The sequence below is a fragment of the Accipiter gentilis genome, chromosome 28 (genome assembly GCF_929443795.1).
Source record: "Accipiter gentilis chromosome 28, bAccGen1.1, whole genome shotgun sequence".
In the NCBI taxonomy this organism is placed as follows: domain Eukaryota; kingdom Metazoa; phylum Chordata; class Aves; order Accipitriformes; family Accipitridae; genus Astur; species Astur gentilis.
The window spans coordinates 2,680,577-2,695,830 of record NC_064907.1 but is presented as its reverse complement, the minus strand read 5'-3'; the positions used below and the strand labels follow the sequence as shown (position 1 = coordinate 2,695,830).

General features: G+C 37.0%; 1 protein-coding gene across 3 annotated transcripts in view; it reads left to right on the top strand.

Moving 5' to 3' along the window:
• Nucleotides 1-15,254, top strand: part of CRIM1 (cysteine rich transmembrane BMP regulator 1) — a 203,475-nt gene that overhangs the window by 119,012 nt on the left and 69,209 nt on the right. For all 3 annotated transcript variants that reach the window (XM_049831052.1, XM_049831051.1, XM_049831050.1), the window contains 2 exons: nucleotides 1,451-1,572; nucleotides 14,759-14,941. In XM_049831052.1, coding sequence (XP_049687009.1) covers nucleotides 1,451-1,572; nucleotides 14,759-14,941 — 305 coding nt within the window. The remainder of the gene's footprint in view (nucleotides 1-1,450; nucleotides 1,573-14,758; nucleotides 14,942-15,254) is intronic.

Below are 15,254 nucleotides of genomic sequence, written 5' to 3'. Positions count from 1 at the left end.
ATGCGGTCTTTTAAGAATCCTTTTCAGACAGTATAATAAATGTTTGTGAGATTCCTTTACTTGTATTTCTTCTTGCAAACTTCCTTTTGAGTAATACCTTTCAGTGGAGAATATAACAATGTTACCTAACACCAAGGTTAAAGGGAGATATATTAAAACTCTGCCTGTTGAGAGGTGGCTCTTCCTCATTCATTGAACACTGGTCTGAGATAAAATGGTGGTTGGGCAATTAAGGAGACATGCATGGTAGAGGAGAATGAGCATAAAGAATAAGCAAATGCATTAAGTACTAATGATGCTTCTTACTTATGGGTGGTTTAATGTGGCAGTTGTCTTGTTAATAACTATTTCAAATATTTTAAGTATTCCAAATGGAGTTCTTATTTTTATTTTTTGAATTCCTAATTACAGGATCTTCTGCTGAGTTCTTTTTTTCCTTTTAAAATTTATGTGTATTTCTAGTATGTTAAATTAATCTACAAGTTGTTTTTAAAAAAAATCTGTGATTTTAAATTGAAAAATTTAAGTGCTATTCCATGAAGTTTCTCAGCTATGATTTTTGCATATTTCTCTTTGTTCCTTTTGTCTTGCATTTTATTGAATCATCGCTGCTTATCCTTAGAATGTGCCCTTGTTCTGGGTAAGAACTCTGTTAAATGTAATTTATCAAAAGTCTTAAGTGTTTGACTTTTAAACTATTATGTTAATCATAAAGCAAAGAATCTGGAAACAAACATGACTATTGTTTATCTACATTTTACGTCTTCCAGCCCTTAAGGCTGTTTTCTTAAATAAGCAAATAAGTACTACCTACATGGAAAAAATACTTGTTTTAGAATGATCTAATCTCCAAAACTAACCACAGTATTTAATATACCTAACTTCCTAGCTTCTCATGTAATTGATTGCTCCTCCACAAACTGAGGGCAGCACCATCAAAAACCAAAAAAGAACCTGCAATTTTTTTTCATTTGGCTTAGATTTAATGATTTTGCATTGTCTTCCTTTCTCTTTAATTATTCCCTATATAAAACTGGGTAGAATATGGTTTCCTAATGAATGGGTGCATTTACTGCTATGAGTGCTTCACCAGTTTTGATTTTTTCAGAGAGGGTTGGAGAAGCCTAATTTTGCAAGTCTGGAGAATACAATTATTTTCAAACAATCTGGAATGACAGTTTTCTATGGTTTTACATGTATCACTAGAGAAGTGTTGGTGTTGCACAGTACCACTTTCTTGTTTGCTGGTCAAGCAAACAAAGTTTGGATGGTTAAAAAACCCCTTCAGGTTGATAAGCTATCTTGGTCATTACGTTAATAAAAGATGATTCTAAGAGGTGCAAATACTGGAATTTGTGCTCTAGCTTTCCGCTTTCCTCTTGCTTATTCTTTCCGCTTATACGTGGCTTCATTTATTTATGGAGTTTTCCTTACTGTTCTTTGGTTTCAGATGCGAGTGTCTCTCTGGTTTATGTGGTTTCCCCATGTGCGAGGCAGGCTCCGTTCCTCAGATAGTCTCGCGTGGAGATGGAACACCTGGCAAGTGCTGTGATGTCTTTGAATGTGTCAATGGTACGTGAAGCTTTCTCTTGCATCTGGGGAGAGGATTTTATCTGTCTGGGGGGCATGCTGGGCATGTGGTTATTTTTACTATGTTGTCAAGATCTAAGAAAATTTTCTTGAGGTTCATTCAGTAAGAAGGAACTGGAAGTTCAGCTGAAGATACTGAAGTGCGAAACTGTAATTTGTAAGTTGTCACGTTTCTTTAATTTCTGAAAAACTTTTCCCTGTGACCCAGGGAATGATAGTTTTAGCAAAACTCTCTCACTGCATGTTTTTCAGGTACTCTTTTAGCAGCAGCAAACACGAGAGTCCGTTTAGAAGTTAAATTTTTGCTAAGCACTGAAACTGCTTGTTGCAGTACTGTAGGCAAAAGCATGCTGTTTAGACTATGGGGTTCACTTTAAGAAACATTTGCAAAGTAATTTTTAACATGAATGTACAACTTTTGGAGATTGTGAGTCAGTGTAAGAATGGGCTGATTCACATTCTTTGCTTCCCAATGTAAATGTTTAGAAAATGTTTAAAAACGTTGAATTTGTTACACAAGTGACTGCATCTCAGGACTGCTCTATGCTATATCTATAGAACTGCATATATGCTGTATATGGTGAGTTGGGAAGAGACTTACTTATTTGACTATTGGTAGGCAGGAGGGGAAGAATATTCTTGAAGGGTTGCACGCTCAGATAATTTCTGAGCATAAAAAGTTGTGTGTTGGTGCAGTATATACTAATTAATATTTATGCAGCAATAGTTAATCTTGTTTAGTGGTGCATATATCATATGTTTGAAATGGCTTTTATTTTACATTCTTAATTGCATATGCACATATACGTAGAGAGAGCGGTGTTGCCACAGGAGAATGTTTGTGATATTTACATGTAGCAGTATTTTAAATACTCAAATACTGATTCAGAAATAATGCTTAGTACATACAATGGGATGTTATATATAAAAATAAACTTCTTTCATATGAATAAAAGAATTTGCATCACAAGAGTCACAGGTTCTTTAGCTTTCAGATTAATTCTTTCACTATTTGGGATAAGGTTGTGGATACTGTAGAATCAAATGCAACTTACCTAATTTTTGCTTATATCCCCCCTGTTACACTAAAGTAATACTCATCTTCCTTTGTTTCGTATTTGTGTCATTCTGTGAAAGTATCATTTCTGAATTTGATTTAACTGTGTGGCACACCTCAATGCAGTGTTTGATTCAGGATTTACTTTAGTACTTTGAGCAAGAAATGAGAAACCAATATCTGATACGATGGCTGTGCTGGTGTGAAACAGTCTCAAAGGTACAACCACCTTGCTAACATTTCTGTTTCTCTTCAGTCCGCAAGTTATTTGTGGGTACTGCTATCAAAATTGTTGCAGTATATGTCATATCAGGTGTCAGATGGAGCTGTTTATATTGCCCACTTTTTTGTCCTTGGTCATTTTCATATCCTATTTCCAAGGAGGAGTTCATTTTTTCATTTTTAACAGTGTATTTGGACTGTCTTAGCACTGCTGCCCTGTGCGTCATTGCCTTGTTGCTCACTGTAACTCACTCCAAAGGTTCAGCCTGCTTTTGGGTCAGGTTTTCTTTTTGCCTCTCAGGCTCTCCTATTCCTAATCTTCACCTTAGTAGCCTTTGAAGACAGAGTAAATTGGAAGAAAAATATACGAGTTTTTGAAGGGAGGTTGATGCCACAGAGGGAAGCAGAAAGGACAGATTGGAGGACAACGAAGGTTTGTAGGGAGAGAGACTCTTTTGTTTATTTCCTTAAAACATCAGGTTTAAAATATTACAGGCCACTATGAAAATTATTTTTTTTAATAAGTTCCTCTTTTAAAAAAAATAATTCTGAGAAACCTGGTCAGAAAAGTTCAATACTCGTGCTTTTTTTAAAAAAGGACATTTGTCTTTATGCTACCTAGTGCTACAATCAGATTTTAAAAAATAATGCTGTATGATGTGACTTGAAAGCACTTTAAGTATATTTAGAAGTGAGAAACTTCCAGGTGCAATTTTTAATGATGCTTCATTTTGGAAAGAGGAAATGGTTATAAGCCTGAAGGATGGTAACTGTTTTTATCAACAAACTGGGAGCAACTGTGAAACTACTCATGAGTTCTGTACGTAATGTTTGGATTGTATGGCAGATCATTAGTAAAGAGGACAGGATAGTCATAGAACTTGATCTGCATTGCTTTATAATTTGTTGTTTTTCAAGTGCATTTTAGGATGGTTAGGTGGTTCTTATATCAGGGACAAATATTGCAGGCCATACCTCTAAACCCTCTAAATTCCTAGAAAACTAATTCTGACAAGAATTTACTAGATAAATGTCTAGTGCAATGACAAACTGGTAAATATATATATATATATGTAAAATCCCTACCATTACTTCTGTCAGTTTAAAATGAAGAGGAGGGGAGAAAGTTGCTTGTGAGACCGATAGTTGAATATAATAGTTGTGGAGATTATAAAAGGGTCTTGAAATACTAACAAGTGTAGCAGAGTTCTAGTTAGATATTAGTGACAGATGGAGAAAATATCTTACAGTGAAAGTCTTAGATCAGTTTCTTCACATCATTAAAAAACATTGCCATCAAAGTAACAAGAGCCAAATCTGTAAGATCTAGGACATGCTGTTCTCAGCAGTGAGGGTGGTTAGCTGTTGGCACAGACTGCCAGGAGGGTGCTGAATTCCTTATCTTCATCCTTTCCAATTAGGATTAGATGCCTTTTTAAAGAATATGTTTTAATCAAATGCAAGTTAATGGGTTCATAGATGGTAACTGAGGAAGTCGTGTAATCAGTGTTACTGAGTTCCATTAGTTCTGTGTTTGAAAACCTCTGAAAACAGGCAGGAAGATGGAATAAAAAGGATATGTGCACAGACACATTAGTATAGTTTTCCTGCTGTTGTAACGTCTGTTTAATGTTAGAATTAAATAAGGGGGCTAGGAGGGGAAGCAGCCAGGAATAATACTGATCATCTGAGTTACCTTAAAATAAAGGCATCCATTACAAATAAGTGTATGTAGACTGCAAAAATATCCGGTTTGTGTATGGTGGGGTAACTAAATTGTGTATTTAGGTAACACTAATTATGTGCAGAGTGTCAAAGCAGGCCAGCTTTCTGCAATATTTATTGCAAGTATGTGCTAATGTGGTGGATGCAGAGTTGTGTGTTCAGAGAGAGTGTGGGGAGGCTGTCTTTACTGTATAGGAAAGAGGTCTGCTCTTGTTGCAGAACAGCATTAGCCAATGTTGAGGCTGTAGTTAATGAATAAGGGCAGCAAAATATGTGTTGTGTAGACTTTGCAGTATGTTCTCTTTGTTGTGTGTCAGCGGTTTTGGGACAGATCAACCATTCTTTCACAAATATTATTCCTGGATTTAATATAAAACCAACTTAAAAGGTCTACGATATGTCTGTAGATTTTGTGAGGTTATCTTTGTTACACACTGTTTCAGACTAGCTTTTAGTTAGTCTGGTTTAGATAAGTGTATTAATCTGAGGTGAGAGAAATTTCTACAATAATTACTCTTTGCAGATCGTGGAGTTGGATTTCCTGTTTGATTGTAGATACAGCAGTAAGTCAATACACTAATCATTGTTTTCATGCTTCAGATTTATGTTGGGTGTGTCCTTATGCTTCCCATTATGTGTAATCTGCTGTTTCCTCATAGTTCATTATATAATTATATAGACATTATTTATCACCAAAATAAGATTTGTTCCTGCTTGGAAATGGTCCTGATATTATGATTTAATTTGAGCTTGTTGTTAAGTACCTACTGTCTGTGACTGTTCGATCTTTGCATAGGTTGAGCTGCTTTGGGGATTTTTTTTTTATACAGGAAATAATTGAGAAAGTGCTGAGAACGACTTTCTCATTGGTGACAAGAAAAAATATATTACAGAGAGCTGATGCTCCTAATAATTCTGTGTGACTTTTTAATCATCATGAATATATGCAGAGATCAGAGTATTTTATGTAAAACTTATACTAACTGGAGACATAAATTTGTGCTTCTTAAAACACTGCTGTGGTTAAAAGAATTCATCATTACAATTAACGCACAGGTATTACTATCGTGAGAATGTGGTTCTTGTCCCAAAGGTGAGTCAGTTAAAAAGGTCAATTTTAAGGCAATGGGTTGAATCCTTCATTTTGTGGGAAAGCGTCTTTGTAGATAAAACTATTCTGTATTGTTTAAATGGTGATAGGAGTGAAGCCAAAGTTCTCTTCTGATGCAATGAAGTTCCTCTGTCATGATTTATCCAGTATGAGTATTTGGGCCATCCCAGAGCATACTCTGCCTGGTCTTTGGATGTCAAAATGATAGCTTGGACAATGATGGCCACAACTTTCTTTTTTCTTGCTCCTTTTTCCTTGTCAGAAGAAAGGTCTTCACTATTTAATCTGTAAATTAAACCTTGCAGCTCTCTGGAACTGTTGGCAAACACTGATTTATAAGGCAATTATGATAGGATTTTGTCAGCCGTCTTTGCTTAGAAGATGGCTGGCTAGCTGTTTCTCCTAATTTTACTTTCTTGATCACCCTCAGGGCAAGCCCCAGGTTGTGCATGTAACAGAATTTTAGCCTGAAGGAGACAGAATGGTGATTTGCTAAATTTAACTCTCTGGCTGCCACAAAATAGTTTAACTAGAGGTATAACTGATATAGCTATATACATCACTGCTTGTTGCATATGGGAATCAGAGACTAGTATGGTGGTGTTCAGTAGTCAAGCTTTCAGGGAAGAGCTACATCCATAGTCCAATATGCTCATTCCTGAGAAGTGCGAAGTAGATACAGAGAAAATAAGGCAACATGGGAAATCTGTAGCAAATAATTTCATCTTAATATATGAAACTGAAAATGAGGTTTTGCCTATTGTGTTGTTCCAGTGCATTGTAACAAAGTGCACATTTCGGTGAAAGTGAGGGTGTATATTGCTTTGTTTAAAGGTAGATTATTCCAATTGCTGTGAAGTTTCCCTACTTGCACTTACATGAAATCTGTTTTCCATCTAGAGAACACTAGATAGTCTATGATACAAATTTGGGAAAAATTGAACAAGAGATTCCCAAGATGCAGTGCCTCCCAAAATCCTGTGTTTTACAAAAGTTAATTCAAGGTTTCTTCTGATCCACCCAAAATATATTACTCGCCAGGATTTTTGTCTACTAATCCTACTGTGCTGCCTTTTCTCATGGGAGATCTTGTAAGGAAAAAAAATTGATTCAGCATTAAATCACAAGCATCAACAAGTGAATCTAAGGAGACTGAAAGCTGTGCATGCAGCAAGAGCAGAAGTCTTTGGAAATGAGTATCCAAACTTGCCTGTTCTCTAATTAGGTATTGATGCATGGCTCTCTTGAGCTGCTAAAGCACATACTGACTGAGCTCTGCCTTAGAAATTTGAGAAGGCAATTACCAAGCATCCTGCAAATGCTTCCGTCAGTCAGGGCTTCCATTTCTCAGTAAGTTTACTTGCATACAACAGCTACTTTAAAAGGGTCTCTGATTGCTTTTTTGAAATATGGAAAATTGCATGTGTGAGAGTGGTCCTCATTAATGTGTCCATGTGGTCCAAGGTCAAGGGGACCAGGCTGCTTTCTGCCATGGCCACGTATAAGCTGTGATTTGAGAGTCCAGCCTCGCCAGGAGTGGCTCTGGAGCCCCACTTCATGTCCCTTTCCCGCAGAGGTGAGGTGTGGACTTTTGTTGCCCTGTCCATTGAAAATAGGACTACCTGATGCATGCACAAAAATAACTGGTATTGATACAGGGGGAAAAAAGGATGACAACTTCCCCTGGGACTTAAGACTGTGACCCTTTCTGTACTGCTGTTTGACTGTACTGGTGATGACATGGTGGTATAGTAAGTGATCTCCTAAATACTCAAGCTTATTCACTTGACGTGACACATAGCCTGTGTTTTATAACTGCTTCTGTAATTTTTTTTTCCTCGTTTGAGAAGATACCACTGACATAGATGAGGCTTTTCTCTTTTCTCTGTGCCTCTGGGCTTTCTTCATACTTGCATCTCTATACAGTGGTATTGCATTGGAGGAGAGATTAAAAGTCCCTCTTTATTCACACTTCTTGTCACCTGTTGATGCACTTACTCTGCACAGCAATTGCAGTTCCATTATTAGGCTCATGGTATGGGAAAGGATAAAGGTGATTCCACTATTTCTAATGGAAATAAGAATCACCTGTTTCTAAAGGGAGCATCAATGAGTACTGAAGGAATTTGATGGGCAATACTGAGTTAGCAAGGAAAATTTTCACTAAAGAAGGAAGAATGGAGTCTAAGTGAAACATCTCACAGACACCAGCTAATTAACACAGAGTTCCCATTATTTGTTGCACTAATCCTGACAGAATGTATATCGCACTTTCATTAAACTTATTTTCCCTGTGCTCTTAAGAAATAATGATTAGACCAAGGTAACAGAGTCTGTCCCAGAGCAGAGAACTGAATATAGGCCTGATGCTAATTAAACATTACTGCATATTTCTCTCTGGGCATCCAAAACCACAGAATTTTGTGGTGGACTTTAAATAGACACCTGCTTAAAAATAACAAGATGCAAAGTGCAGCTTGCGAGGTGTAAAAGATAACAGACTGTTTGGTAAGTAATAAAAGGCAGATTAATATTAAAGGAAAATAATCTGATGCCAAAATGTAGAGAGATTTAGTGATTGCGGGGTGGGGTTCTGGGTTTGGGGTTTGCTTGTTTTTTCTTCAGTCAGAACAGTTAAACAGTATTTGGAAATCATGGCTAATCACCAGCCACCGCAGTGTGAGAATTTGGTCTAGTATACTGAAAAAGCAGATCAGTCTGCCAAATCAAGTCAAAGGTTTTAGATCCTCTGAACTTTGATTATGCTCACTGTAGTCAAATTGGGAAAAGTATCTGAAACAATGCAAGTCATTACCAGTTACATTTAAAACAGGAGGGAAGAAGATGATGCAGAAAACTGAAGGCCAGTCAACCCAAAAGTCCTCATTAAAATACTTAGTCTGCAGATACATATAAATAAAATAAATAAATTTTTAAAACGTAAATAAGTAAATGGGGAGGTGTAGCAATTGTCAGGACCGCAGCTGGATGCGAAACCAAGCTCAAAGCTTTTACAGTGGTTCGGTGTGAGTGGGAGGGTTGGTCAATGGGTAGTAGAGACTGAGTTTTAAATAACATAAGGACAAAGTCTAACTCGCTTCTTTCGTTCATATCAGTTAATGAAAAACAAGATGCTAGATAGATTTTGTGGAACTGACGATATGTCATATACAAAGAGTATTAGATGCCAGATGGTGCAGTTCTGTCTGGTTTTAAAAGTAAAAAAAAAAAAAAAAAAACAAAAAAAAAAAACTTCTAGTATTTACTTTGGAGAAGTAGCAATGTTTTTTGCCAAAGTGAATTTTCTTGATTAGTTAATGTCTTAGTTATGTTCTGACTCTTAGATATTTCTAGATGCTTAAATGGGGACAAGGTTGCCAACGTTTGGAGGACAAGGTTAGAATTAAATATTTTTCTCAAAGAATGGAAGAAATTGTTTGACCTGTTATAATGCCAAATCACAGCCTTTTGTTACAGGTTTGGGGATTCTTTTTTCCTGCAATTTTTCACTTCTCTCATGCACTGGAGTCTTATCACAGATGTGCTAGCAGTGAAGGATAGGCTGTGCCAGTACCTTTTAGGGGTTCTGAGATTGTTTTAGATGCCTATGTCCTGGTAATGTGCCTAGGGCTAAACTGATCACAAGATGTCTTTTCTTTTGTGAGAGACTGACAGAGACTACTGGGATTTAAATGCATTCTTCTGTTAGGAAGAACATGGCTTGCTTCCAAGAATTGCTTGGCGATTTTACCGAGAAAATCTGTCACTGTTGAGGGGGTTTTAGACCACAGCCACAGCCCTTGGTGGCCCCAGCTCCTCCTTTGGCTGTCCTGGTGGTTTTCTGTGGTAGGGCTGTAATGTACTGCAGGATGTTAAAAAGTAGCACTGCTTAATTTCCAGAAGGTACAGACAAAAGGGGGATAGCCTAGAGGAAAGCCACAGAGACAATCAAACACTGAAAAGCATGACCTGATGCAGAAAAATTAAAACTGAAAGAAATGTGTGTATTTTATCTGTAAGAGAGGATAGGGGCAGGGACCCAGGATGAGTCCTCTTAGCGACAAATTTGCATGTTGGAGGAAAGTAAAAAACAGCAGGACATATACCTTAATAAAGTTGGGAAAAGTAATGAAACTTGGGAAAATTCCTGTTTGTTTGCTGTTTCTGTCTAACCTGAATTACCCTTGCTGTGATTTGAGCTTAGTTACAGTAGTTAAAACTGTGGAATTGTTTAATAAGCAGGTTGCAGTTTCTCCATTACCAGTGGTTTTAAAGCAAAGATTACACCAGAGATGTATTGGGTAGAGCTGATTCTGTTGGGGGATCTTTCCCCCAACATGCTCTTTTCCATGATATGGTGACTTGGAAATAAGTCTTCTGTCTCTATGGGGAACACCTCGCAGTCTTGTCTGCTGTGTGTAAAAGACATGTATATCAACCTACATGAGAGCTGTCTTCTGAAGCTGCCTAAAGATTACTGGATTGGGATCTGCTGCTGAGGTGGACAGAAAATGTTAAGACTGTTGTTGAAAGTCAACACTGTATATAGATTGTGGCAGCTGGATGTACAAGTTGTTTCTAATGTGATGATATGGACTTTCTCTGCTAGAAACCTTACTATAAAAATCTGATTGTTTTCTCTTTGGTTTTAAAGGTGAATTGCTGAATTTGATTTTCCTCAGTGTCCCAAGTATCTTTTAGTATCTTTTACAGGCTGCAGGTGCCACAAAATGTTGTTTCTTTCCTTTAAGCTGTGCTAAGTATGTATAAATAATTGTATAAATGCATGCATAAATAAATTGCATTGATTTACAAATAATAGTTACAGGTTTGTTTTAATTCTGATCTCTCTGTTTCTGGATGACCTTTTCAGAAGATGGAGGACCAAAGGATTTTCAGAATGGTCCTGCAATTGTGTTAATAGGGAATACACTGCACTAAGCAGTACAACCTGAATAGTAAGAATCCAAATGTTTTGGGTTTTTTTTATACCTAGCTTGTTTTTATATATTTGCAAGGAAACAAAAGCATACAGTGTGTTGTCCTTTAACACTGTTATGGGCTAAGTCCAATGAAATGTATCCTTCTCTTTTTTAAACTCCCTATCAGCACAGCTTTTGAAAAATGAAAAGCTTTTTTTGTATTTTGTTTATACAGACACAGGATTCAAGTTTATCAGTTTCCTTCCCTTTCATTTAATCGAAAGTTCACAGCACTTGCCCCAGTTCCTTCCAAGAGTCTGGTACAAATACTTCTGTACGCTGAAGGAAATCCAAAGTGCTGGAATCACGAACCTTTTAATCCTTTAAACAACAGAAAATTGTTTTGAATCTCACTTCCACTTCAGGAGGGCTGGGATTTCTGATACTAAAAAAGAAAATGCTCAAACTTGCCTACAGGCAGCTGATGCCTGAAGCATCTCATGCACTCGGCATAACTGTGTGCAGAATTGCTGCCTCACAAGGGGTGGATTGCCAAACTTGCTTGTGTTTCTGAGCTGTTCCATGACTCTGATCAAAGAAAACCACAAGTATTGGGAAACTAAAGAAATCTCAGTAACAGAAGTTTTGTTTTGGGCTAGTTCACCCAATAGAAGTGTATTTAATCAGATTTAAAAGTATAAGGTAAAATACCTTAAAAAACTGATTTGATAAAATGGATTGTGTCTGTTTGCAGTTCAGATTGGAGATAAAGGTCTTGAGAAATAATCACAGTTTGTGTCTGTGTAGTATGAGGCTGTGTGGTTTGCTGCAACAGTGACTTTTAGGGCTCTTGCTCCCAGAACAAAAAGGCTGTGGCTGTGAGATCTGTAGAGCTAAATTTGTGCCAGAACTATTTACCATTTAAATCTGTGGTGGGAACTTCAATGTCAAATCAAGGCCCGTCTCTTAGTCATACTTAACTTTATATAGGAGCAGAGATGTGATATCATCTGTCCTTCAATAGCCAGTATAAACTCTGTCTTGTTCTGGGTACTGTCCCCTCTGTCCTGGCTCCTTTCATGGATGGGCAGTTGTATGTCTGTGCTTGGTTGGGATCAATCTTGTATTACTGGGTTATCTGGTAGCTGGCAGATACTGAATTCAAGTTCACGAATCCATGGCCTGGGTGTATGTCTCGCACCCACTCTTTCGTTGCGGTAGAAACATCAGAAAGCAGATAATCAGAAGTGGTATCAGAAAAGGGGTTTAGGGATTTGGATATGTTTAAGCACTTTGTGCTATGAAGTTCAGTCAATTTAAATTACTTTGTCATGCAGCGAAGCTTTGGTGTTTGAAGAATTCTACCTGTAGTGTTCTTGTTATTGGCAGAAGAGTGAATTTGTGGTTACTGGTTTTTAGGAAAAGATGCATTTATTTAATGTTTACTTTATGTTCTTTCGCTCCTTTGTGGCTGCCATACGTAGATCAGCAAGGCAATAAAATTAGCACTTTAAAAAAAAAAAGAGAGAGAGAAAGAACTTGGAGAATCTTCCAGCATATGGTGGTGGAAGAAATGCATCATTACAATTCCATGGCATGGTGCTCAGTCTTTCATTAGGCTTCCACTTTATGAGCATCTAAAGCTAGAGTTCTTCGTTTAGTGCTTGTTTTGGCTTGACTGAGTCTTAAGACTGCAGTCTTACATATGGTTCCAACAAAAGTAATCCTTGTCTCATAGCTGGATGTATAGGCATAGGTCAGTAGTTTAGTGTGAATGTATACAATACCATAAATCTGGATGGTAAAAATACACATATAGTGAAATACTATGGTGGTTTTCATTGTAGGAATAAAACATATTGTTTCCTTTTCGGATTTACAGTTATTGCTTGGTCTTGTTTTGAACATTTTAAAAACGAATGATAATTCATGAAAGATGATGTTTCTATTTCTAGCTAGGCAGAAGTTGGGGAGGGTGGAATCAGTAAAAATCTGGAAGGCTGCAATCAAAACAGTAAAGTCAGAAGCAAATGGATTGAAGGCCTTTTGAGTTGCATTGGCACTTTCTTCCTTTTTGAGAAGGTTTTTAAACTAACAGCTTGAGCTGCATAAACTTGAAATATTTCTCAAGTGTTTGTTTATGTGAATTGCTTTCTAATGAGGTCATAGCTGTTTTCCCGGACACAGTGGTATTTCCTCCTCTTACTCTTTTATGCAGCTTTCTACATGATGCCTTGAAGGCAGAACAGGCATATAAAAATCAAACATTGCTCAGGACGCTTCCAGGTTTCAACTCTAATGCTTTACAGTCATATTAAATGACTTGAGGCTGGAGCTCAATATAAGTGTATGTGGCAAGAAATACTAGAGTCCTTGAAATGCTTTCGAGTTTTAAAGAAAACCTGTATCATTGTCAAGAGTAACTCAGATGAAGAGTTTTTAGCCCCCAAAAGTAAGAGGATTGGGGTGGAAAGGAATCTGCAAATGCTGAATTTTCATTTAAATATTTTTCATCTCCCATATAAGACTGAAGACTGACCTGACCGCGAAGTGGGAACAGTTTTCAGCCCTATGTGGCTAGGCATTACGCATGTAAGTGAATGAATAGCCTTTTCCATGCATTCTACAGAAATCGGCACCATAGGCAATTGTCCTTTCTTTCCTTCACTATGTTTAGTTCAGATGTAATGAAATTTGATGGTTTTATCTACAGTCTTTAATTTTGACTTTGTTGCTGAAATAGTTTCCTATTTGCAGAACCGTTGGCTAGATTGGTAGCTTCTGAAAAAATACATCTGTTCAGTAGATACTGTTCTACTTCAGGTAGCTGTTTTCAGGTCTCTTGGGCTAGTGTCATAGAAGGCCAAAGTTTATTCTGAAGTGGGGAAGAGGGAGGAGGCTGAAGTCATTGAGTAATGTAGTAATGAAACTGTGAAGTCATTATTTCCTAATGACTAATGTTCTATATTATAGCTGAACATAAATTTGGAGTATGTCTTCTACAGTGTCTTGAGTCACAATGATTCAGTCCTGGGCTGTGGAGCTGCACAGCATTGTGTGTGTGTGTGTGAGGTAGGCTGGTTGAACAGAATACGCTCTCCTGGCAATAGGTAGTGGAGGTGGAGGAAGGTTTGTGTATGTGGGGTAACTGCAAGTTCAAAAGCCCTAAGGAAACCTTATGATGTATTCATGATGTATGGATCCACTTCATAATCTGGAACCAAACCTCTTTGGTATTAAAAAAAAATAATATTAAAAAATAAGATGGTTAAATCTGCAAACTGTTTCGTTGTTTTAGTTAGCTTCTTTTTACTTTTTTCTTTTTTTTTTTTTAATGTTAACAAAGTAAATAGGCAATGTCCTTCCCAAAATACTTAAGAATTTTCAGAGGCTTTGCTTCCCATGAAGTTTGAATTTAATTATACATGAGGGCTCTACTGTAGATGGAGGCATACAAGAAATAGTCATCTTGTGTTTTTGAAACACTAAAGTGATCACATAAATATTTGTTACAATTGAGGTTATTTTTTGTGGGGAATATAGATGTGAGCTGATTAGTACAGCTCCAGGTTGCTTGAACTGAAAAGTATTCAGTTCTGCATAACAGATCATGCAGTCATGAAATACAGTAGTTAGGGTTTTTTTAAACATAACCCTGTGGATTGGACAGCATTAGTGCAATTATGCACCTGTGTATGAAGTCCTGCAGAAAGGAAGATTACGCTTAAACCTCAAAACAGAAAAATCTGTTGCTTCATGTACTGAAATTTGAGGTAGCTTCTGGCTCATCTAGAATGAGAAATATTTAACACCTATGAAGAAATACCAGTGCTGTAACCTTCCTTCAGTATTTTAATTTTTAAAATGGAGACTTTTAATTGTGAATAATTGCTGTGAAAGTTATTTTGAATGGCATTTTATTTTTTCCATTGTTGAAACAGACAATAAAATATACCACGTTCTTAAAAAAAAAAACAACACTGTATTTGAGTTTAAAAAATGAAAGAAAAATCAACTGTCTCTTTAATATCTGTTTTTGTCAGTAGCAACACAAGTTTAACTATTTCCCATTTATCAGTACCTGTAAAATACATTATTCTTTTTTTTTTTCTTCTCTCCTCCTTCTTTCAGAAGTAAAGCCAACTTGCATATTTAACAGCATGGAATATTATGATGGAGACATATTTCGAATGGATGCTTGTCGGTTTTGTCGATGCCAAGGTGGAGTCTCTATTTGTTTCTCTGCCCAGTGTGGTGAGCTACACTGCGACAGGTACTATGTGCCAGAAGGAGAGTGCTGCCCGGTGTGTGAAGGTACAATATCTTTTTAATCCTGTTTGCTTATGAATTTCTGCTGCTTTTTTTAATTTGGTTTTTCAAGGCAAATGAGCAAACAAGTGCTTTATTTTGTTCTTCTAAAGTTTGCAGATTCCTCCTTAATTCAGTTTATTAGTACATTTTTGCTGTGTCTGAGTGTACTGTCTTGTTCTTTGCAGTGCTTCTCTGATGTTGACACTCTACCCTTTTCATAGAGAGCTGTTTGGGTTTCCTTTCCCTTCTGCATCAGAACTTCCTTAGACATGGTCAAGTGTGCAGTACTTTTTGGGGGCCCTTCTTCCCAAAGGAC